We start from the raw sequence: 24,791 nt of genomic DNA on the forward strand, positions 1-24,791 counted from the left end.
TAATAAGCTCCTTGTCCTTGAAAGTTACATGCAGCTCAGGAGGAAATCTGGGTGCAGGCAGCTACCAGGATCAAACTCACCGCTGTTTGATAATTGTTTAAAACATGTGCTACGCTTCAGTATGGAATCTTTAAACAAAACAGTTCTAGCTTGTGGCTGTTGCTAAACAGACTGTATGCAGATAAGTCACAAATAGCTGAGCATATGTGTGGTGCAAGGTTAAAACAATAACAAGCAGGTCGAATCATTCAAACACTGGAAATCACTTTGACTCCAGGCCAAAAGCTTAGCTTGAGATGATATCAGTATGGGATAAAAAGAGGATAAACTAACAGGCTTAGCAGCCAGCTTGTTGGAGTCAGCATATAGTATCTATACTTCCAGCAGGAGAGCAGATGGTCATATATTTAAGGAAGCACCAGACAGGGAGTCAGGAGATCTGAGTTCTATTCCTGGCTCTGCAGCAATGTTCCTATGTCACCTTGGGGGAGTCACTTTTTTCCCCTTTTTTCTTAATCTTCTAAGTAGTGGAAATAATATTTGCTTGTCAAGGAGGCGGTTAAGAGGCTAAACTGATGCTGAAAAAATGCTTTGAAGCTCTAAGAAAACGTATGCAAGAACTGCAGAGCAAACTTGTTTGGAAGAAAGGACACTGCATGGTTTCACATGGCCATATGCTTATGACCTTTCCTCTCCTCAGAACGTACCATGTCTTTTTACACAGTTTTCCAGGAGGGAATAAATGGATTAAGCTGCCTTTCACATTTGCTAGAAAGATAAGCAGCTGCCAGTAAGAACCTGACCAAAGAACAGGCTTTATTTCTGAGAGAGACATTATTTATGCCCAAGAGGGCAATAGGCTTGTTGACTCTAACTGTTTGTCCCAAGGTAGTTTTGCACTGGTGGCAGAATAATGTCTCTAATGGCTTTTATTCCAAATTCAGCAGTGCTGCTTACAAGCTGAATGTTAAGTACATACTTAAGTATCTTCTTTTATGAACAAATCTTCTGCCCAAGCCCCCAAACAAGTCCATTTTTTAAAGCAGTGAGAAATGTCCATGATTATTTGTACAGGACTTTCATCTAAAGCCCATTAAAATCAAGTAGACTTCAAAGGAATTTGAATCTAAGACCTAACAAGCAACTGTCATCTCTTCTGAATCCCATGCCCAAAAACAAAATGACCCTATCTATCTTAATAACTCTTTGGCATCAGAGGAGTAATGATTTTACCACCAAATAAATAGATTCTACTTTCAGGATGAAGGTGTAAGGTTTGGGTTGGAGTTGAATTTTATCATATATCATGATTTGTGCCATTTGTACATGCCTTTTTTTTTTTTTTTGCAAGAGAAAAAAAAACATGATGAAGCCTTTTGGTTTTTTACTCTATGCCTCCATTTTCCTTGTCTCTTGATTCTGAGTCCTTGTCAATGGACTGTACTCCATTCAAAGCCAGGTCTGGTAAAAGGGCACAGATACCACCACAGGAAAGATAATTCAAAACATTAGTCTACCTCATATAGCTATACTGTGGACAAAGGAAGAACAATGAAAGGTTATCTGAGCAGAGGTGTCAATATAGAATATGGTCTTCCAAACATGAGTTTGTTTTTGTTTCCTCCACAGATGGAGTTGCTGTAAGAATGGACTCTAATCCATTTTTAATCCTTTGAAGGTGGACCTCCTTCAGCTCTTCTGGAAGTCACTGTGGGTTGGATATCTGCATGGAGGGAAATATTCATCATTTTCACAATCAGGCAGTTGAGCAAGTAATAGTAAGAGGCAAAAAGTGGGAAAGGTCTGGCGTGATTTATGAAGAACAGCATACTTTTCTCTTGAATGCAGCCTGGTTTTGTGAGAACACACTTTTGAGTTAAGCTGGTCAGTTTTGCTGTCTGTTTCCTTGATGACAGCATTGGCAGTAATGTAAGAGGACTTCATTCTTTGCTGAGAAGGACACTATGATTACAGTTAAAATTCATTGCATGTGTACACAAACAAACTGACTTACTGGACTTTCTTCACTCAAAATCCATGCAGTCTGCTGTATTAAAGGACAATGGGATGGCTTTACTCCAAGAGAGAAGATCAGTGAAACAATTTCTTTCTGAAGAATTGTGCTATATGTCTAAATGTGGTCTACTAAGGAAAGAATTCAACTGCTCACTCTTGATATATGAACTAAATAGGAAATGAAGTATTTCAGACAGTAACCAACCCACCATTTTGAGTATATCGACACACTTTTTATGGCAGTGTAAAGTTGATAGTCTGTGGCCCAGGACTGATCTGGCCCAAATGAATGTAGTTTTAGGTGAAACTCTGCAATCCCCATCCTTCCCTCCAAAACAAATGTTGGTTGTTTCTTTCACATTCTCTTTTTGGCTACCCAAGTGACAAAACTGCAGTTAGAAGGTCAAGGAAGTGCTCCACAAGGGCATATACATGGGAAGGAACAAAGCAAGGATGGAGCTCATTTTACCAGTATTCTCTTGTTCTTCCTATCCCTGTAATTTTTACATAATCCTCACTAGTTGCCATAGACCTTGCAGGTAACGTTTTCTTCAAAGACTACCAACATTTTCATATAACGTTTTTAAAGGTTTCAAGGTGGCATATCAAAAAATTCTACTTCTTAAAAGGAGTGCTGCGGTGAGAACGTTGCTATTCATATGAGTTTGTATTTTGGGACGTGAAACAGAAAGCTTGAACAATTAACAAAAAGTACAATTATATGAACATGAAGTTAATGATTGAACAAGGGCAGGTCTGGTTATATAATAGAATTGTGCAAATGAAGCATTCAGTCCAGATCTATCCTCATCCATCCTGGATTATTTGCACAAAAATGTGGCTTTTTCTTGGGATGACCTTTTCTCTGGGGATTCTAATTCCTGGAAAACTCAGCTTGAATCTGCAATATGATGGGTGAGTGTGAAGGGGGTCATGAAGAACTGTGCGATCACTGACATTCTCGGGAACTGTGTAAAAATAATAATAACATCTCTGAAATGAAAATGTGGATGAAGGGTTACTAACCTGTAAATTTGTAAGATTTGAAAAAAGAAAACATAAAGACAAGAAATGAGAAAGAGTGAATCAATCCAAGCCAACAAAGATATGGTGGCTGCTGCAGGAGACGCAAAATGTCCCTGCAATGCATCTCTGCTACCATTAGCTGAAAATCATTTGGCTGATCCTCTTTCAAAACTTTGAAATGAATTTTTGAAATCAGATGCTGTAGGAATAAAATATATTTTCTGAGTACAAAATGATTGAGCAAAATTAGATCCATTAATAAAAGAAATCTGGGGTTATGTGAAGAACATGCTCAGATGCTGAACTCCTGTTGTAAATCTGTAAAAATAATTTAAAAAGCCAATGAAATTGGTCCAGACAATCTTCATCCAAAGGTGTTCACAAAATGAGATTATCACTTTTTTTTAACTGACAAGTATTTTTCAAAAGTCTGAAATGTCTGCTTTTGCTGTATTCTCCGTTCTCAGTTCTGCTTCCTAAGAAATGAGTGATATAAAATTGTGCTGTTTGCCTATCTAAACAATTTTGATAGGCATTAACCCTCAACTTTACAAGGAATGATAGGTCACTGCCTTTACAGCAGCTGTGATTTGCAGGAGGGGCACAAATATAGTGCGGAGACCAACTATCCATATATAACTTCATATATAGAATTTTCTAAAGTCAATAAAGTAGCCCTGTGATTAATACTTCTGGGTTAATTATACCCCCTAGATACAGCTTTAAAAAGAACATAAAACCAAGCAAGTAAGCACCTTCATAGTATACCTGTTCAACACCTCTCCTAGCAGAGCTCCTGGCAGAGCATACACAATCACTATATCTCCCTTTACAACGCGTTATTTCCCTTTAATCTTTACATTTGTATCAGGGACTTGCTCAGAGCCTGGTGTTTTCACTGGGCAGAATTCATGGACCCCTGATTATGTAGTGTTCAACTTTGTTTCTAATTGCTGTTCAGGACTGAACACGTTGAGTACTTGCATAGGATTTAAAAACACACTTAACAGAATGATCTGTGTGACTTTGGATTAGCAGTACCTGCACAAAGATGAAGCAACCGGTAAAGCCCAGCAGCAATAACATTTTCATCGTAATTTGCTCTATGCAACAACTTAAATTAAATATCAGAGGCATGTGATCTATGAACATCCAAGGAAATGCAGCTTGTGCTGAGAATGGTCCTTTAATTTGGTAAGAAAGCTTAACCGTAGCATTTAAAAAATGTTGTTCTTGCATGGTCACATGGGCTGACTTTGCACTTCTGCACTGAGAATCCTAGTCCATAATCATAAATGAGTGTGTGCTTTCTAATTTTAGTGTACTATTAAAAATGATCTGTCTCCACACTGGCTATTGTAAAAGGTTTATCAGTAAATAAGAGCTGGCCATCTGGCAGCAATCTGACTGTCTGGCATTTCTTTCATTTGGTGTAATTAAGACATAATGTCAATGAGGATAGAAAGATATTACAGGATATTGTTTCCCTTCCTGACAGACAAAGAACGAAGCAAGCCCAGGCATTTCTGGAGAATAAACACAGAACTGCAGCTGAGATGTTTATTCTACAAGGATCTATTTCAAAGATACCATGGTTGTTGTATCAAACCGTTAGCAATGCAAATGTAATCATTTTGCCCCATAGATTAGGGTGCTGCTATGTGCTAACAGCATCTCCTGAACCAGTTGCAAACAGCCCACTTTAACTATCAAGTTCTGTTAGTTCATCAGCAAAGGTGATATATTCAACAGAGATATAAAAAAAACCCACCCTCCTATTTTTCAGTGGATAATGTGAATAAATTGTGAATTCTATTTGCATGTATATTCAACTGATAATTGTACATTTGTATGGAAGCACAAACGATAGCAGTTGCAGTTCAGATGACGAGAGCATATTATATCGATGACCATAATGATTCACCATGCAAGGCTTTTGCAATAAGAGTTTCTATCACAGAAGCCTTAGCATGCAAATGTTCTTTTTTTTGTACTTGACCTATAAAGGCTTCAAAGCCTACTGAAGTCACTGAAGAAGACTGTGAAGTTGTGGTTATTGGTTACTAACAAGTAAGAACATTTCCCAGGTTCCCCATTTGACCACATCAGTAGTAGATAACTGCCACCTCACCTTTGAGAAACACAACAAAATTGTCAAAATCTGCTTGTTATTATTAAATCCTTTCATTAGAAATATCACACTTGCTATCAGACCTGGAAAGCTGATCTGAATGAACACCCCCCAAAAAAAGAAAATAATTACTTTTTTTTTCTATAAAGCATACAGATTTGTTTTCTGCATTTCCAAGCACTTTAATTTGTTCTTTTCAAACTTTCAATTTTATTTTTTTTTCAGATTAAGGCTGCAGTAAATGAAAGTTTCATGGGGCCTAATGAAAATATATTCCCAGACGCTGGATCTGTGTGTCATTTTTGAAAATATTAAAACACTAGATCCTGTACAATATTTTTTTTCTGTTTTCTGCTATTTGAGTAAGAATATGTGCTTCTGGAGACCACTCTATTCACTGTTTGTGGAATAAATTGGCAATTCTTATGGCGAGTAGTTTGTGAACATCCCAGTCTCTTAGCAACTGGTGATATCATGGCAATCTAACTTTTTTGCATGTTGAAATAGATTAGCAAAGCACAAAGCTTATTTGGAATAATTGAACAATTCCTGAACAGGAGGGACAAAAAGAGATTTTATCAGTGATCTTGTTTTGGCCCCAGTCCTGCAAAGGCAGAAACACACACCAGGGCTCATGCAAGCTGATATGATGAATAAAGGATTGCCACTAGCAAGGAAGCAGAGCTAACCTAATGCCCCAGCAACAGAGAACCCACATCACTTAGTCCTGTTTGTAGCTAAAACATTCCAGAAATTCATCACTCAGACATGCTTTTCTTAGAACACCACTCATTTACATGCTCTGTCTTCCTTCCACATAACAAAATATCTCCTTTTGATTTATGGAAATCATGTCTACTTTAACAGATATTAAAACCTATCTTGTTTCTGTACTTAATTTCCAGAGATCAGGTTTTGCATATTGTGCCAGAAACATTTCAGCAAGTCCAGCATCTTCAGCATCTTTGCAGCACTTCAATGGTGAGTAAGAATAACCAGGTGTGCCTAAAAAGCACAGAGGGGGCTTGGAATGTAAAACAGATTTGCATGTAAGCTTGGACAGGAATGAAGGTGAAAGTAAACTTCAAAAAGCTTTACCTAAGACTTTTTTCTTAATGTAAGGCTAAATTGCCTTTCCACTAGATGAAGGAATTTATGGGGAGAAGATAGTTTCATTGCATGGCTCTGGGAAGGTGCTGCTCGTGATCAATGGTGCCTGAGTCAATGGAAACACTGAGCCTGTGCTGCATGCTCTATGAACAGATGGCTGGAGAAAAGTTAAGGGAAGAATCTCAAGAAAAACTTCTTCCTTTTTTTTTTTTGATATGCAACTACTCTAAATAAATATATTTTCTCATTCTGAGAACAGAGCTTGATTTGTGCATTTCCTTTTTGTCATCTGCCTAGCTGGACTTGTGGAAGCCCCAGCTGTCTGAAGACATCCAGGCTGGAGAAGACCTACACATAAGGGTCCCAGCTCCTTTGGTGCAGGAGGTGAAAGACAGCTTAGATCAACATATGATCTCTTACAAGTACGACCTCTAATTTCCTGATAAGAAAGGCTGGCTCTAGCAATCTTCCTTGCTATTACAGAAGGATCAAACCCTTTCCAATGAACAGTCAGCAAGTACTGATGACAGGACCCAATCTTTGTTCCAAGCGCCTCCAACTTATCTTGGCTTGCCCAATTCACAGATACTATGGCTACCTCTGAGTTTTAAAAGCATGTTCCTCTATGCCCTGTTTATTCACCTTCCAACTAGCCTGGACTGTGAATTTGGAGCTGGGATCTGGGACAGAACAGAAACTGCAGTCTTCCTAACTGTTCTTCCCCTGCCCCCTGGCTAGGATGGGGAGAATTTCCAGGCAGCATCTATTGCAACAGAAAAATCCCAGCCTGGAACAAAGGTCCCTGTGGCAGGTCCCCACTGCACACTGGTGAGAGCCACTAGCTGCAGACAGCCCCAAGCTGCGTTATAACAGCTATCCAGCCACTCATCTATGCTAAGGGCCACGCTTTTGTTTCCAACCAGAAGACCTAATTCAGATACAAAGAGTGATTGTAAAGCTAGATGGGATTAAATAAGATCTATTCCTCATACAATCTCACTCCCATTTGGAACTGACTTTTCCAGGTAACCAGCAGCTAGCTATATTTCATATAAACAATCCTGCAGTCACTCAGGGCTGATGACAAATGGCCTATGGACATACACTGACATTTACCAATGAAAGATAAGCTAAAAGAGGATTGGTGCCACTTCAAAGCTGTTTAGAGTTAAAGCTGATCTTGACATCCTGCCTGACAAATTCTTTTTAGTAAGTGTGATGCCCTGACAACCAGACATGGGGAGAGATGAGGTGGCAGCCAGTATTCATGGTCTGGCATCTGGTTTAGGTATTCAGACCCAGATGACAACATACAAGATCTTTAGCCTCTTACTTACATCAAGGCTCTTCATTTTCTAATGGCTTCAGTTGATTCTAGGGGAAATTTAAATATTAAACAGAAGTTAGCAGCTTAATTTTTATTTATTTATTTTTTGATTGAAGCCAGAATTGTATCCACCTTGTGTAAGGTCCTAAAGAGAGCGGTGGGTGATTTAAAAGTCAAGCTGAAATTTTGGCTTTGTATTGCAGAGGGGTTGAGATAAGCAATAAGGCAATGTTACAGTTAAAGTTCCTGCGACAGATTCAAAGCTGGAGCCATCTTTTAGAAGGTAGTTGACATGCAAGGAAGGTAACATGACAGTTAGGTGAATAAAGATAGAGACATAAATGACAAATTATAATCAGGACATAAATATTCTGACTGTGTCAGATGCTGGGACTTCTGTTCTCCAGAGCTCTGATAAGGCATTTTGTGTGTGGTTTCAGTCATGGGAATTTGCACTGCTACATTTTAGTCTGAAGTTCAGATGTGAATAAACATCAAAGCCCAGAGAGACAGTCAGCTGTAACCACTCTTAAAAGTTAGATGTGCAGTTTCCAGAAATGCCAGCTGGTGCTAGTGTCAGCAGAATAGGCTACGAGCACTTATGGTGTTTGAAATCAGTATTTAAGCTACCTTTGCAATTGTCTTATCACAATCATTTACAATGAGCACAGATTTGTGAGTGTTAACAAGGGGCAGCTTTCAGTAAGAAATAACAGTGTCTGATACAAGGTTCTCTGAAGCCAAGGCAAAAGTTTTATGGATTGCTCTTCCTCATGGAATCAGCCTTATACTACACTCTTTTCTGAACTAATTTCTAGCTAAAAAGCAATAAGATCTTTTTAAAGAAAAGATCAGGGTTTGTTCTGATTTTTTCAAAGTGCAACAAACACCTACATGAAGTCTTCGCAAACTGAAAATGTCTCTATAAAATACAAAAAAACAGTAATCTTAAAATTTTCACTTTCCCCCTGCCTTTCCCCAAAAACACTATTTTAGAGTTTTGCCCAGGAGTAGAATTGGTAAAGGAAAGTAAGATCTTGAACTTTTTTTTTTTTTTGAAAATGGTCAATGGTTAAAAAAAAATCTGATAAAATTATTACTTTAATTATTCATAAAACCCAATGAAGACTTCAGTATTTAGAACTTTCTCTTACACAAAAGTAACCATTTGTCTGATGGTGATTAATTTGCCAGGCAGCTCAGAACACAAGGGGCTACAGCTTTTTATTTGTTAATATAAGTTGTGTACCCACCATGACAGTTCTGCAGTAATCATTAGGGATTGTTTTCTTTCCTATCTCCCCCTTTCCCCTCCTCTCAGAGTCCTGATACATGATGTGCAGGAGCTTGTGGATGAGAGCATGCCAAAGCAGAGAAGCCACAGGCAGATCCCTGAAGGTTACAACTATACCGAGTATCATCCAATGGAAGAGGTAAAGATCAACCTGAGTTTGTTTGCTTTCTTTGTTGCTATTTTGTATTTGCCACAGGAAGCACCTCCCTGCTTGCAGAAAGCTCTACTGAAGTCACTGGAGCTCCTTCTGGCTTTTAGGGGTCTTTTCTGAAGGATCAGTCCTTACTGTTTGACTAGAATCTTGTCCTCACGTATTTTGTTGAAGCTACCCATAAGTCTCCTGCTGAACTTACATGTGGAAAATAAATACTAATATGGCAGATACTGTAATGCAGTTCTGGAGATTTGAGGGTGTGGTTCCACATCCAGTGAAGACAACAGAAAAACAAACAGAAAAACACCCAATGGGATGGGCATGTTGGATAAGATTCGGGATAGAGTATCAGTGTTGTATTGCAGTGATGTTGTCTTTTACCACCCAGTGAGATATGGCCATGTCTTTGCCTGCAGGCAAGGAAAGACCTTCGATAAGTGTTAACTGATATCACAGATTGATATCATAGCTTAGGTCTGAAGAAAACATTGCTTGTCTAGGAAAATCCTTTAATCTGGAAATAGAGGTGGATAAGAAAAGGAAACTCCGCCTTAGCACCAAGAATTCTCTGTGACTATTTCAGATTTATAAATGGATGACTCAGATCCAGGAGAGCAACAGTGAGCTGGTGACTCAGCACCACCTGGGGAAGACAATTGAGAATCAAACAATATATTATCTGCAGGTAAGGCAGGAACTTTATTAAAATAAATAAAAGTACAAAGGAGAAAACAGGATTCAGATCTTCCCTAAGACTGTGCCTATTCCAGTTCACTGAAATGAAGAAGATGGTTTTACTCCTCTACAGTGCAGTAAGATTCCCCAACATTCATATACACTATCACTATAACCTTGCTATTGCTGTTATGTTGTAAAAACAGATAATTCAACTGGAATCTTGTTTAGAAATATAAATCAAGGTGAAACTAGCTTGGCAACAGCTGTGTGTGAGGACCAAGAGTTTTGTTTTCCTGTTTTTGTTATTTTTCACAGCATATAACATTTCTTCTACAAGTATTCCATGATACTTTTTATTGGTAGCTCTAGTAAAAACTGTAGTCTTAATAATTGGCTTAGTTATTGTCTAATATGCTCCCATCACTGAGTAAAATTAGATTCCCTGCCTTTCTGTGTTTCCCCATCTAAAAAAAGAATCTCAGAGTAAGAACAATCAGACCTGTGAATGACTAATATAAATGAAGAAGAAACTATTTTATTGAAACTTCTATTCAACAGACGCTTTAAAACTCTTGCCCTGAGATACTTCAGAGATGGGCTTATTAGGAAGGAGAACTTATCATAATGATGTCTGCAATAATAATCATCTCAGATAACTCAATAGTATATCCAGGAACATCCTTTTCTTTATATATTAGGCTAGGCTGTTTTATTGTAATTTAAGTTTGCCAAATGACCATATTTATACTCTCTCAGATCAGTCAACCATCAAATAAACCCAAAAAGATCATTTGGATGGACTGTGGGATTCATGCCAGAGAATGGATCTCTCCAGCCTTCTGCCAGTGGTTTGTGAAAGAAGTGAGCCCTATCTTTTCCACCTAAATAATAAAAAACACAGATCGTTTTGAATACTTCAGTTTTCTTCTCTACAGTGGTACCAAGCATCATGCTTTTCCTGTTAAAATATGATGTTCAAAGTTAGTACACAATACAGAAACCTAAGTTCAAATCACAGTTTGAGATGAGATGAGATATAGGACAATATTTGTTAGCACATTGTTTCCTCTATCTAAACTGATTCCAAAGACACTTAACTAGACTGCAATTTCTACCTTTTCCACAGCGGCTTTTGGATCAAGCCTCTCTGTATCACAAAGACAGTCCCCCTGGAATGAAACATCCCTAAAAATGCAGTATAGCAATGTTCTAAAGTACCTGGTGCACAATGCCTATGGCATCATGCATTTCATTTTCTGCACCCTCGGAAGTGCACTACAACTAGATACACTGTCACTTTGTTAATGGCAAAAGGCAGATCTCTCAATATATCTGGGGATCAAGTAGATCTTGGATACCACAGTAATATCCAGGAGTGAGTGATTCTTTGATGATATTTCTAAACCATCTCTTTACAGTGATTACCACTATATTCTCTGTTCAGTCCTTTGTATTTTTTCTTTTCAGATTCTGCAAAATTACAAATCTGATGCAATGATAAGAAGGTTTCTTCAGAATTTGGATCTCTACATCTTGCCTGTCCTCAATGTTGATGGTTATATCTATTCCTGGGAAGCAGTAAGTAGTGAAAATCCAGGACTGGACCGAAATTTAGATGTGCACAACATGTTTTGTTCATTTTAGACACAGTCATAGCAATTATATTTAAACAGAGAACAGTGACAGAATCATTACTCACACAAATCCTCCTGTGGCAGAGAGCTTTTGTTTCTTCTGGTAAATCAGCAGTCACTTGAGATCACAGGGCTAAAAACTCCTAGCAAATGTCATGAGCCTTGGGAAGATAGAAAGTCAAAACCATAGGATCCATTGCTTTTGGGATTCTGGGAATGGACTGATTTCCCTGCTAACAGCTCAAGGCTTGAATGATAGAGTTAAACATGTCTGGAGGAGTCAGTTGTGCTTTGCAAGAAATCTCAACTAGCAGACGGATCTAATCACCTTTGCAGCATGGGGCAGAAGACTTGGTCAAATGCTAGGCTATCTGGCTTTGAAATAGGTGTGCTCTCCCAAATAATCTTCCTTTTCTGATATGGAGAATAATGCAAAATGTAGAAACATCTTTTAATTCGGAACATTAGCATGGGCCAAAAGGTTCAGTCTACTGCCATGTGGACCCTGTTGTCTCGCCGCTTACTCCCCAGTAGATTGAGAGCACACCACACACTGCACTTGGATGCACTGGTAATTCAGCCAGGAGGCTCATACAGGCAGTGCAGTGAGTTCTGCAGGAACCAAGTATGGAAGTGAATTTAACAATGAATCAAAGAGCAGCAAGATTAGATGGCAAAAAAGCATTCATCTTCTTGATTCTGAAACAAATGTAAGTTCAGCTACCATCTCTTTTGGACAAAGAAGTATCCTACACAATGTCAGGTCCTTCTTAGAAATGCAACACTGCACAGAAGCAGTTCAGTACTACAGAAATAATATCGTTGTTTTTTTAAAAACTCAGAAGTTCATTTCAAAGTGCATGAAGGCTTGTGGAAGATGTCAGCATGGCAGTAGTAAATAAGATGTTTGATCACTAAGTTTTATCACCCTTGAACAGAGTCCCCTACAATGCAAGAGTTACTCAAGAATGCAGAGGTCTAAAACAAAGGCATGCAACGCCATACTATCATTAGTCTCTTTAGATCATTGAGTTGCAGTTATTTAACTGAAATTACTTTTGTTTAGGAACGTCTCTGGAGGAAAAACCGTTCTCCATATATGAATGGCACCTGCTACGGGACAGATCTGAACCGAAACTTCAATTCCTCCTGGGGCAGTAAGTTCCAAGTGTTTCATGTCAGCTACATAAATGTAAATAAAGCAAGAGTAATAACTAGTCTCTGAAATAAAATGAAATCCTATATGAAAGGAATACTCATCCCATTGTCACCAAGATACATGTAAAAATAAAAACCTGGTTTGTAAAAATATTGCCTTTGACTTTCAACTGGCATTTACTTTTGCAAGCAGCAGATTACTGCTTACACAACTGTACTTCTAATTCACTGCAGGACCAAGCATCACCAGTGTTAGGAGTCAGTCAGTTAACAGCCAGCATTTGTATTTGCCATGAATTTCAAGGAGCCTCCAAAGGTTTGCTGACAGATTGTATACTGTTGTTGTGTCAGTGTTTTCGTTGCAGCCAGCCTGGAAGTGCATGTAAAATATTTCATAATTTTCAAATTTTAGTTGCTACCAAGAGAGTAAAGCATTCAAGCCCCCCTGAGCTTTCTAGTCTGCCTGCCCACACACACGCACTCCTTAATGCCCCCAGGTAAACTTCTCTCTGAACTGGAGTTAATATGTCTCTCCTTTAATTCACTTTTTGTATTCCTCTCCAGGTGTTGGTGTTTCTTATAACTGCACCAGTGAAATCTTCTGTGGATCTGAACCAGAATCAGAGCCTGAGACAAGAGCTGTGGCCCAGTTTATTGAAAAGAAGAAGACTGACATTTTGTGCTACTTAACAATACACTCCTACGGACAGTACATCCTCACTCCATATGGTTCCACAACCACACCTCCAAGTAACAACGAAGAACTGGTAGGGCAAAACATTCATCTTTTACACCAGTAGAGAAATAGTACAAGCAGTAACACGTGACACAACGCTATTTGAGCTGTTGCTTTTTCTTTAAAGAAAGCTTCCTTTGAGGCATGTCTCCAGGGCTTTAGCATGCTCATTGCCCTCACGCTGGGCTGCGGTCTCCTCAGCTTTCTCAGTTGTCTCTTGTATGGGCAGTATCAGCAAGGTTTCTTTGCCTCAGAATTAACCCTCATCTTTCATCTTAAAGTAGGAAAAATGAATTATTACAGACAGTGTTACTACAGTACAGTAGAGGTAAGTAGAGAAGAGCACCAAGGTCTCCTTGCAATCATTTGCTGCATGCAAGAATGTGTTTGCACTTTAGGATGCTGGTACATTACATGCACGTGGTTGTCAGGGTTGTATCCATAATGGGTACTCCAAATATGTTCATTTGGAGAATGGGAGCAAAGTAGACACCTACATTTTGGTTACTTCTCTCCCTTGGTTTCTGAGTAGTTTAATTTAAGTTCACTAAAATGTGTATTTATGAACATTCCCATAGCTGTTGCACTAGTAAAGAGCATGTAGAGCCTGGGTTCTGACTTCATACCAGACACTGGAGAAGTGATTCAGTCTGTCTATGGTTCAGTTTCTAAAGATGGTGAGAGACAGACTCACCATCACTCAGATAGGAGAAGTGTAAGAGATCAATAAGTGCTGTAGTCAGTATCAGTATGCTATGCAGCATAGACTCTAGTTCTCCAAAATGCATCTCTCTAGCACTAAAACAAAACAGGTATCTTCTCCACCTAATAACAGTTATCTTCTTTAAATGTAATTTGCATTCAAAAAAATCAAGAACATTTTGCCCAAATGTTTGTAATGGGTTTCTCTAGAGTCCTGAACTAATAGAAATAAAACTTGAGGCTGATTACAAGTAAACTTACAGCTGAAAGAGATACAAATTTTGGAGTACTCGGAATAATTGCCAAATTTAGTGGTACTGACGAAAACGCTGTTTGTATTTTGAACGTACAGATGCACGTTGCACAGAAAGCAGCTGCTGCCCTGATGGGAAAGCATGGGACCAGTTATAAAGTAGGATCAACCTCTTCAATTTTATGTGAGTTTATTTTCCCCTTTAATTGCTCTGTTTTTCAAAGAAGAGAGTCATTCTTGCGTCATAGACATCAGCAAGTGCTGTTTTGCCAAGGTCCTTTTTTGAGTAATATTTAATCGGCTGGTTTGGTGGAACATCCAAGTAACAGTCATTTGAATACAAGATAACACTGTACCGTATCAAGCTGACTGCAGGAAGGAAGGAAGCATTGATCAGAAGCCAGTTCTTACGTGAATTCCTCACAGATACATCACAGGGGACAGAAAGAGATTGGTGATAGATCATCCTGACCCTGCTGAAGTCAGCAGCTGAACTCCTATTTGTCTTCACTGGAGTCAAGCAAAAATTAAAATCCCAATCAGGTCTACAGTTACTCCATCAGACATTATCACATTGCAGCTGCCTGCAGTTCGGTGTAAAATATGTCATTTTCAGTCTCATTCCTACTAGACCAGATAGCCACATCACGAACACACCGTTACAGCTGATCTTAGTTGACAGTCTTAACATAGAGGACTTGAGGGCCCTAGAGACTGCCTGGTAAAAACAATCCTTTCCCACCAAGCAGGAAGTCATGCCAGGCACTCAGAACAGTAAGTAGCTGGCTTCAGTACACACGTGGTTTTGCATATTCACTATGTCTGTCTATGCCAGTCCCTGCATTAGCAATGTGGTGTAAATATCAGGTAACTTTTCCATGCCAAGGAGTGCATGTTGCCAGGGTTTGTACTTAAACTGAATGGGTAAGAAGAAAAAAAGATCCATGAGGCAGATAAACAGTGATACAGGAAGTAGCCAGAACTTTTTCAGGCTTGAACAAAATCATGTTTAAAAACAAATATACAAAGAAGTTCCTAACAGTGTCATTGTAGGAAATGAAGTACCAGAACAGAAAAATGGCCAATCCACCTTCTATCCAACACTGATCATGGCAAAATGCTATAAACACTGAATCTGTGGAACTCATCTCTTGTTATTGTACAATATCATCTTATGGAAAATTGTTTCACTTAGGAAACTCCATGGAAGACTTTAAGAATTGGAGCAACTAGAAATGCTGGTCTCCATGTCACAGTTATGTATGATTACTGCTTAGTTCAGGGATTCTGGTATAACATTGCATTAACTATAGCAAGAGATATGTATTAAGCATTGTTCTTTGAAATACATCTCCCCTCTATTTTTAAATTCACAGACAGTAACTCAGGCTCCTCACGGGACTGGGCTCACATGATTGGCATTCCTTTCTCCTATACATTTGAACTGCGAGACAATGGTACTCATGGATTTACTCTACCTTCTGACCAGATCCAGCCCACATGTGAGGAGACCATGTTAGCTGTGACAACCATTATAGACTATGTTGATCAGAAGTACTTCCCAGGTGGGGCTGTGATGCTGACCTCAGGCAGCCTGAGCCTGAGCCTTTGCCTGAGTGTTGTATTTACATGGATTGCTTCTTAAAAACACCACAGAGAGCCCACCAAGAGACACCAGACAAGGCGTAATATCCCTTTGAAACGACAAAAGTGTATTAGCAGAGGAACTAAATGTCAAATATTTCAATAAAGGCTCATTCCAGAAAATTCAAGCATCCACTTGTGGTTTTGTTAGCTCTGTTTTAGGGAAGGAGGAAAGGGTGAAAAGCTGTGGCAATCTCTCAAGCTTCACTTGCTGCCCGTGCAAGAAGCCAGTGTGAGTATGCACGGGGACAGAGCACTATTACTCTTTGGTTCTTGAACACGTTTTCAGGGGTTCGCCTGGGCCTATGCAACCCTTCTGTCAGCCACAGTCCTGCCCTATTGCAATTCTCCCCACCACCTGACACTGCTGACCTTACCAGGATGCCTACAAATCTTATATATCCCCAATTCCCAGTACAGAAAATTGGACAGCTTCCTTGGTATTCCCCTTCCTTCCCTAAACTGGCATACCAAAATTTATCTGAAAAAACAGAGCTCAAAAAAAAAAAAAGCTGGGGAAAGGCCGTAATCAGGTAACCATCACCAGCAGCCAGAAACAAGCTGAAGAGTTGAGCTGGTACGAGCATGTGGAGACTGACAAGATGCGTGGCCCTGTCACTTAGAAGCAGTCAAATAGGTGAAGATAGGAACTGCCCAAATACTTACTAAATACAAAAGTGAAGTGAAAGAGGAGGATGAGGAGCTATTCCTACCTCACAGAGCAGATTGGAGAGTGATTTCTTTGCATTCTCAAATTCTGGAAGCTCGACAGAGTGCTAGAAGACAGGAACCACTGCAGCTTATTGAGCAGAGACCTTCAGACTGGGCCACTCAGAAGGAAGTGCCAAGGAACGAGCTTCTGTATGTGTTGTGACAGCCAACAGCAGAGGGTGCAGGGCGTTCACTAAAATAGAGAAAACCTATTTTAAACATGTATTATCTGCCTTTGAATCCTGGAGTTCTGCATCCCAGAACTATGTCCACCAGGCTTGGCTATTACAGATAATCTTTTTTTTTTTTTGATAGAAAATGAAAAGTTCAGGAAAAAAATGTATGTAATGTCTAATTTTCTTAGCAGACTTCAAGTTTCCACTTGAAAATTGAAAGTGTTCTGACCAGAGATTTTCAACAAAGTATTTCCAACTTTGAGGAAGAGAGTGGTTTTTTTTTGTTTGTTTGTCTGTTTTTAATGACTGCTTGAAAGCTAGTCATGGCAAACATAGATCAAAAGCTTCTGGTATAAAACAGATAAAGCACACGGAGAGGACCATAATATTACTGTCCTCAAGCTATAAAGTACAACAAAACTCTGTGACTTGACTATGATGTCATCAATATTCTGTGGCAGAATCCAAAAAATTCTTTTGACGAACTCCCTTCCGATGCTGGCAAGAGAAAGATGGATTACACTTTACCATGATAGTGTTAAAAAAAATAAAGATGAAAGCTTGCTGTCCTTTTTGCAAAGCACATCTTATTGTCGTTTTGTCTGTATGGTTCATTGTCAAATCTTAGCTCCTGTGTTCATTGTCCACAGATTATTACCAATCAGTGTAGCTAAATCCGTCTAACTCCTGCAGGTTCCCCAGAGCATAGTCCTTCCAGGCTGACCACTCATTTACAGTAAGACCCGTCTGTCACTGGGCTTTGTAGCAGAAGGTGTCACTAATTAGCACTTCTCCCCACAGGAGCATCACTCCCCAAACTTACGTTTAGTTTAGTATGTAACTTGTAAGGCTTTAAATTTATGTTTGTATATTGTGTCTTTGGAACCGTAAGAAGCAAGACAAGCCCATCTGGCCCATCACTGTGAGCTGTCTTTAAGAAATGGGTTTTGACCATGAGTGTTTTGTAGCCTTCTGCTGGCAAGCGGAAGCAAAGCCCCCCAGTTCCACCAGGGCTGCCACCAGCACCAGATGGCGACGCCCTCTGGGGACCAGTGCCCACACGTTCACCTTGCCAAAGCCAACCCAAGCTTGGGCTGCCACCACATCATCTCCAAAACCAGCCCATGAGTTTACTGGTACAAACTGCTGCTGGGCAGGGCCCCTTCCTGGATTCGGAGACACCGCACAGCCTGGACTCCTAGAGACAGACTGGAAGGGAGTTAGTTTTGCTGATCTTGGGGATCTTTTGATAAAATTGTTTGCCGCTACAAGATAAAACCAGGTGTGTCCCAAGGTTAATTAGCAGATTTCTGTGGACTGGCTCATTTCCTTATTAACTCCCCTTGCTACAATAACCACCAGCAGACAGGGAAAGATGCACCTGCACGTGGCCCCTAGGCAGGGGGATGAGGGGAGAATTTGCCTCCAGCATTCCAGAACCACCGAAGGGGAGAGGAAGACTGCCGGGGAAAAAAAAAAAAAAAAAATGGAGGGAGAGAGGGGGAGCGGGAGCGAGAGCGAGAGAGAGAGAGAGAGAGCGAGAGAGAGAGAGAGAGAGAGAGAGATTTAGCAATAATCATTATTTTGAAGAACGTCTGCCACTGTCAGCACACTGATCATCCTTAGGTACACAGCTCCTTGGATCCATCAGCAATGACTCACCCACCTTGCACAGTAAAACCACAAACAAAGGTTGTGTGGAAGCAGTACCTTGCCCTCCCTGCCACTGCAGAACTGATGTCCCACAATGAGTGCTTACAGCCCCTTTCAGGAGCGGTCGTTGCACAACCAAGCTACAACCACTAAAAGGCCAAGGCTGCAGCAAATTGATCTTTACAAACGTTACACGGGCTCTTATTTCACACACCTTCCCAGTTTGCTGACATCTCCGTGTACCTTTTGTGCTTGTAGAAGGGTGATAAGTGAGGCTGATAAATGACTGCAGAGAGGGTGTATTTTGTCAACCACATTTTGCAAAGAAAATTTTAAAAGAAAAACATACTACGAATGTCTCTTGAAACTCTCCTTACTTCGTGAATCCACTGTCTGGCTTTGTCTCTCCTACATTCCTTTTGTTTTCTCTTTGACTTCTGCTAGTTTTTGCTTTAGGATGAACTACGGAAAGAGCCACATTCTGATTTCTTAGCAGAAGCATTGCATTATCATACTGAGACAATAGTGTGGCTTTCACTTTACTCATGTGTAAACACAACAGAATTTATCACGCAAAACTTATTCTTTTATTGATTGTTATTTCTCCCCAGTAATTTTACCAATACCCGTGTCTCTTCTCTTTCTTCTTCATAGTTATGCACCCAAATCATGCTTGCTTTACTCATGTAATTGTTATTGAAAAGGATTAATTACCTTTGGTCATTCAGGTTACTGAATAAAAACAAGGGCATCTGAGTTTTGAGTAAGAGTGTTCTACATTATCCTTATTAATATTTCTTCCTTAATATAGGAATAAATATTGAAGGAAGGGCCATCAGTGATCTCATTCAATTTCATGCAAGGAGCTCCTCTTTGTTAATTTCTCCTACACGCGATGTTAATTTCAGACAGTCCTCAGGCTCCTAACAAGTTAGCAACACTGCCCTCATTAAGGAAAGTGAAGATATCACGAGGGAACTATACTATTAAACGAATGTGTGTAGCCTCATTTCTTGGAGTCACACATGGTGGAAGATCAAAACCCTGCAGTTTTGAAGGGAGTGTAGCAAGCAGTAAGAGCAAACTGTAAGCTCACCTTCCAGGGGAGGCACTTATTTCCTGGTTGTTATCTCCTGATAAAGTGCTTATGCTCCAGAAGTCCACTCAAACATTGTTCTTGGGTGCAGGTTCTGTTCCAAGTGAAAAAGAAAAGCCAGGTCTGAAGAAAACTCTCAGACTTGAACATCTGAGACTGTGTATCAAAATTAGAAGCAGTCTTAGCTGGTACAAGTTTGTTCAGATACACAGAAAGATGGTCTCAGTATGTTCCAGGCATGATTGTAAATGGAAAGGTACTGATTTACAACAGAAGACCTAGCCATTCGGGTCTCAAATCTCTCTAGCTAAAACTACTTTTTCCAAAGTAAGCTGGGACCAACTTCAGATGGACAGGTCAGGCTCTGAATAGAAATCAAAGCATCCTGAGCTTGTCTTGGGTTCCCTCAGCCTACAACCCACAAGTGTTCATGGTCCTGGTAAGCTTTGTCTCATTCCCTGTGCCTTCTTTTGGCTTCATCTAGAGCTTGGTTTTCTTGACTAGATGGGTTTTCCAGTTAAACCATACACAAATAATACAGCAGAGCCCACTGCTTTGATGACAAGCTGTGCTCATGATTTGCTTCAACATAAATGGCTAGCCAAGGCTGGTGTTTTTTTTTTCCTTCATGATCACTAAGCTGAGAAGGGACCAAAAATAAAGATCAAGATAATAAAGAGAATTCTAAGGCTCAGACGATTGGACATTAGAATTAGCAAACTTGGGTACTCTTGATTAAAGTATTTTCTAAAATGCATTTTTTATTTCCAGTATCTGCTTTCCAATGAATCTGGATGATCCTTGTTGGTATAAAATATAAATGAATAATTTGATCACAACCTGTCATCACTTGCTTCTGTCTGCCAAATATCACAGTGTCTGTTTATGCGCATGGTGGGCATTCATAAAACCAGCTTCTTCTCTGAAAGCTGGCAAACAATACAATTGTGCTGTTCCCAAGGCAGCCTGTGGCAAGCAGTAAGAGCAAATGCAGTGTCATGCTCACACCTTTTAATTCTCCTCAGTGTCTTGACCACAAATTACACCCCATCGCAGATGCCCTCTTTTGTGGGGGAAGGACTCAAATGAAGGCAATGTAATTTAGGGAGTGTTGGTTAGGATTGCATAGTACCTACAATAGAAAATACATAGATGACGGAGAATATTTGCAAAAATGATGGAAATTTATTGTGCTGACAAAGACTTTAGAAGGAAAGAGGAAATGGGTAGGTCACAGATGGACTAATAATGTCATCATTGCTAGCTTTAGTTCTTTTGCACGGGTGTCTGAAAGAGACAGACCTTGTTTGAAAATACAATCTCTCCCGTTTCTCAAATACCCATACAGCTTTGCCTGGGAGGGGGCTGAGGAGGATCACCTAACACAAGAAAATAACTCTGTATTTAATGACCACATTCCTAGTCTCTAAACACAAAACACATGAATCTATGACAAAGGCCACTTTACTCCAAATTCCCTCTTCTCACTTCAGTCACTGTTTCTGTATATTCCTTAGATATGCACATCACAACTTTCTTTCCAGGCGACCTCAGCTAGAAACAAAGCAAGGGCTTTTGTTTGTTTGTTTGTTCTATGCTTTAGCTTCTACTTGAAAAAATATATCTTGCTTGGGATAAGCAAGATCCCTTGTGGCCAAACACTTGCGATATCGGAACTGTCTCTTAATTTGCCCTTTTCTTCACCAGTTACCTGGGACATGGACCTGAACTAACTAGTGTGTGATTTTGAAAACACTTAAAGGGGATAGAAATCTCAGAAAGCGAGTTCTGTGTCAAACAGTTTACTAGGAAATACTATAAAAGGGTCATTCTCAGGGGTAACAAACCCTCCCACACCAGGAAAATGTAATTCCATCAGGAAAATGAGTGCCGAAGAGTATCACACCCAAAATGCCTTACTTGGCATTACTCCCACCTCAGAGGCAGTATCAAGCCACTTGCGCATCTATCCATCTATTTTGCCTGCTACCTAAAGAATTCCATTACTTTGATAAACCTGTTAGTGCCTGAAATCCCCAACACATTATCCAAGGATATCTTAGCGACCAAGGAACAGGGAATCAATAATAGTCTCGTGAAGGGACAAGAAGGGGAATAAGGGTTAATAGCAATTATTCATGAAAAGCAATCTAAACCACTTTTAAAATTTAATTTTGTGTGCCAAATTTAAAGGATTCTTGAATGCTAAGGCCTTTTTAATCATGCTGATCCTATGTCTTATTAAGTAGGACCGGAGCATTACTCTTTTTTTTGTGACCCTCAGTTATCAAGGACATGCTGGGCAAACAGCCAAGGTAATACACGCTCAATAATAATAATCTATACTTAAAGGTAACATGATGGCTATTACATGATGGCTGTGCCGATTGGAGGCAGGTTAGATCCTCCAGCTCTGGTAACTGCTTGACTTAGCACTTGTTTTAGTGCATGAGAAACATTATAAAATAAAGCATATATCTTACAAGCAGGAGAGAAGTCATGAAACGTAAGCAGCAAAGAAATGGGAAGAGGTAGCAGAATGATGGGGGTGGAGAATCCAAAAGCAGTTTGGACATGCTTTTTTTTTTTTGTAAAAAACACAACAAAATACGGCACTAAAACTCCCCTGGCTCCATCTGCACAGAGGACTGTCACTGCGTGTGCCAGGAGAACAGATCAAGAGATTGATAGGAGTCCTGTTCTATTTAAAGGATGTGGAAATGCACAGAATCAAAGAAATCAGAAATGACAAAAAAAGGCCAGTGAAAGACTATCTATCTCCTAGGATTGCCCTCTAGGGCACACTGGGGACAGGCAGGTTGTCTAGTTGAGTCATTAAGGTCTCAAGCTCTTTTCTTCCATGTCCCCATTCAAACTGTGGAGTTGTACTTCTAGCTTCAGTTTTCAACCTTTTCCAATATGTGCAACTGTTCAGCACAGGAAATACATATTTTATACATATGTATTTTTTTACATAATATATTTGTTTCGTTTAGCAAAAACAGGACTTTGGCAATAGGCTTACATTTCTTAGATAGTTCTGTGGATCCCATGGACTCTCAAGGATCCAGAGACAACAGCTTGTCAGACAGTGGCCCATTAGTCATCTGTCTTGTGACCCACAGCATCCGTGGGACTGGAAAACAGCAAGTTCCAGAAACTGTCTCTTCCTTTAGGGTTTATTGGTAAGAAGGTCCTGAAGCCTTTTTTCCAGCTGTATTGCAGGTTTTGTCCAGGTTAGCAGGGATCTGATGTTATCTACTGTACACTTTCTCTATAGTATCAGCAGAAGATTGAGCTCTTTGACTACCTTCCAAGGAAAATCGAGAACTCCAGCTGAGTCCTCTAGCCTACAATACCTGTTGAGACAAGACTTGCTCTAACCCTATACCTACTGCATGTTCAGGATCACTCAAATTTGGCATGCTGGTCAGTCCCACAGATCTAGCTAAGTTATTCTTCAGGTCTCTGCCAGGCGAAGGTCCTTTCAGAGAGGCTACGTGGATGTAGAAGTGGCCAGGGTGCTGAAAGAATAAGCTGTTTCTTTTCTGAATGGGCTAAAATGGCACTTTCCCCTACTGCAAGCAGACACCACTTATTTCACCTCCCTGTACAATCAAGTGCAATGACACCTGCTGCACAACTCTTTTGGAGTTCTAAGATTCTGAACAGCAAAAATATTGTCTTTCATGTGACTTGTAGTACCTAATTTGGTGCCACTTCGAGTGAGGCCAACACACAGCTATTCAAAGTCTTTTAGTGACAAGAGAAACTACTTAAAAAAACACATATAATCTGAGGGGAAAGAAAAACAGCTTGCGTACCTAGGTACCTAGGAAGATGAACTGCAGAACACAGAACGGACCCAGATCCTCTGAGCCTCAGTTGGCAACCTGCTCGCTAGCCTGTAACATTCAAAACGAACCACTGAGCTTTAAAATGAAAAATGGCTTCAAATGAAAAGAAACAGTTTCTAAGCATAGGTCTACTTTAAAAACACACAGCACTCTAGTGCTAATCAATATTTTTTGTCTATAACATTTGTCTTACATAGGTTTTTTAGTAGTACAGTGCTGATTTCCCATTTTGCTTTTCTAGAGAAAAGCCATGAAAAGCACTTGCAAGTATCTTTAACAGGTGTTCTACTGAAATACACACTGCTTAAAGGTCACCTTTTTTTTTTTTCTTTGACAGAGACCTTAGACTTCTATATAAAGTGCAGCAGGTTTTCCTGATATGCCTGAAAACAAATGTTGACATGCTGCTACAGTACTCCACTTCTTCCTCAGGTTCAAAACCCAGAGATGCTTTAGAGAAACCTACCAGGAGTGTTAATACAATGATGTGCCAGCAACAACCTGCAGCATGCCGTGCAGAGTTCTGACCTCACAGAAAGCCTGAGTGTCTGCAAGGGCTCTTCACTAAAGAACAGCAGCATTTTCCAAACACAAGAGTGGAAAATAATCCTCTTTGGTGAGCAGTCATTTTTTCTAGATGATAAGGAAGAGAATTTGCAAAACAGCACCATACCTCCAATACGTTGTGTATATATATATATATATATATTTTGTTTAATGCATTGTTTTTAGGAGAAAAGACAGTTTACTAGAGTTTAAAAGGCAATGTTAAACTTGCTGTACAGACTAGTCCAAATTTAAGCTTGGAATTAGTCCAGCACATCAACTATACCTCAGAAATTTCTAAGGTTTCTTTCACTATGGGAGCTAAGTGGCAATGAGCTTAATCCTGCACTCACTGACGTCCATAGTAAAGCTTCTGCTGCCCTCAGCAATGCTGGATCTGACCCTGTAAATCCCAACATGCTTGTGATCAGAGCTTGATTTCTAAAACCTTTTTACCCAGTTTCTCACGGTAACTTGGGCTGGGAATTCTGTGGAGACCATTCACTTGAAAGATGTCTGAGTGAGATTTCTTTCATTCAGCGACAAATCCCCGACTGATTAAAAGACCTATGCTGACAGCCCTCCAGGAAGCCATGCCATCTACTGCTTGGGCAGCAGGCACTGCTGGCAACGTGTGCCAATTTAGAAAACAGGGAACAGTGAGGGAGTGCAATCAGGAGTCAGACAAAGTCCCTGCTAGCTTCCAAGCAGTTCAAAATAGCAGGGAATTTTTGTCTTGGTTAAATGCAGTCCCCAGCCTCTCACAGCCAGCTAGATAAATTAACCATTATCTAAAACATTTCTATCATCTTCAATGGGGCATGGTAAAATGTTAGCTCTTAGCTTATGTTGGGTTAGGTTAGGTAAAATATTAGGATTTTGTAATATG

At 39.8% G+C, this 24,791-nt stretch overlaps 1 protein-coding gene and 1 long non-coding RNA gene across 2 annotated transcripts; one reads left to right on the forward strand and one right to left on the reverse strand.

The window, feature by feature from the left end:
• Positions 1-572: 572 nt before the first annotated feature.
• Positions 573-16,549, forward strand: CPO (carboxypeptidase O). The gene is made up of 11 exons (XM_083842293.1): positions 573-2,931; positions 6,079-6,154; positions 6,581-6,705; positions 8,932-9,043; positions 9,642-9,743; positions 10,493-10,597; positions 11,204-11,314; positions 12,437-12,527; positions 13,093-13,295; positions 14,319-14,403; positions 15,596-16,549. Exons 1-11 carry the CDS (start codon positions 2,738-2,740, stop codon positions 15,862-15,864), a joined length of 1,473 nt encoding a protein of 490 aa, XP_083698419.1. The 5' UTR covers positions 573-2,737; the 3' UTR covers positions 15,865-16,549.
• LOC310901850 lies at positions 14,524-21,490 on the reverse strand. Its single transcript, XR_014586215.1, has 3 exons — positions 19,500-21,490; positions 16,577-16,767; positions 14,524-15,135 (listed from the first exon to the last, which is right to left on the reverse strand). It is a non-coding gene; the product is annotated as an uncharacterized lncRNA (long non-coding RNA).
• Positions 21,491-24,791: the final 3,301 nt, after the last annotated feature.

This window comes from Anser anser (genome assembly GCF_964211835.1).
Source record: "Anser anser genome assembly, chromosome: 6".
NCBI lineage: Eukaryota > Metazoa > Chordata > Aves > Anseriformes > Anatidae > Anser > Anser anser.

Bases quoted from the DNA above. Each gene is read 5' to 3' on its own strand.
- CPO (XM_083842293.1), top strand. From the start codon at position 2,738: ATGAACATGAAGTTAATGATTGAACAAGGGCAGGTCTGGTTATATAAT. The intron at 6,155-6,580 runs GTGAGTAAGAAT...TCATCTGCCTAG, and splicing joins ATCTTTGCAGCACTTCAATG to CTGGACTTGTGGAAGCCCCA. The intron at 9,744-10,492 runs GTAAGGCAGGAA...ATACTCTCTCAG, and splicing joins AAACAATATATTATCTGCAG to ATCAGTCAACCATCAAATAA.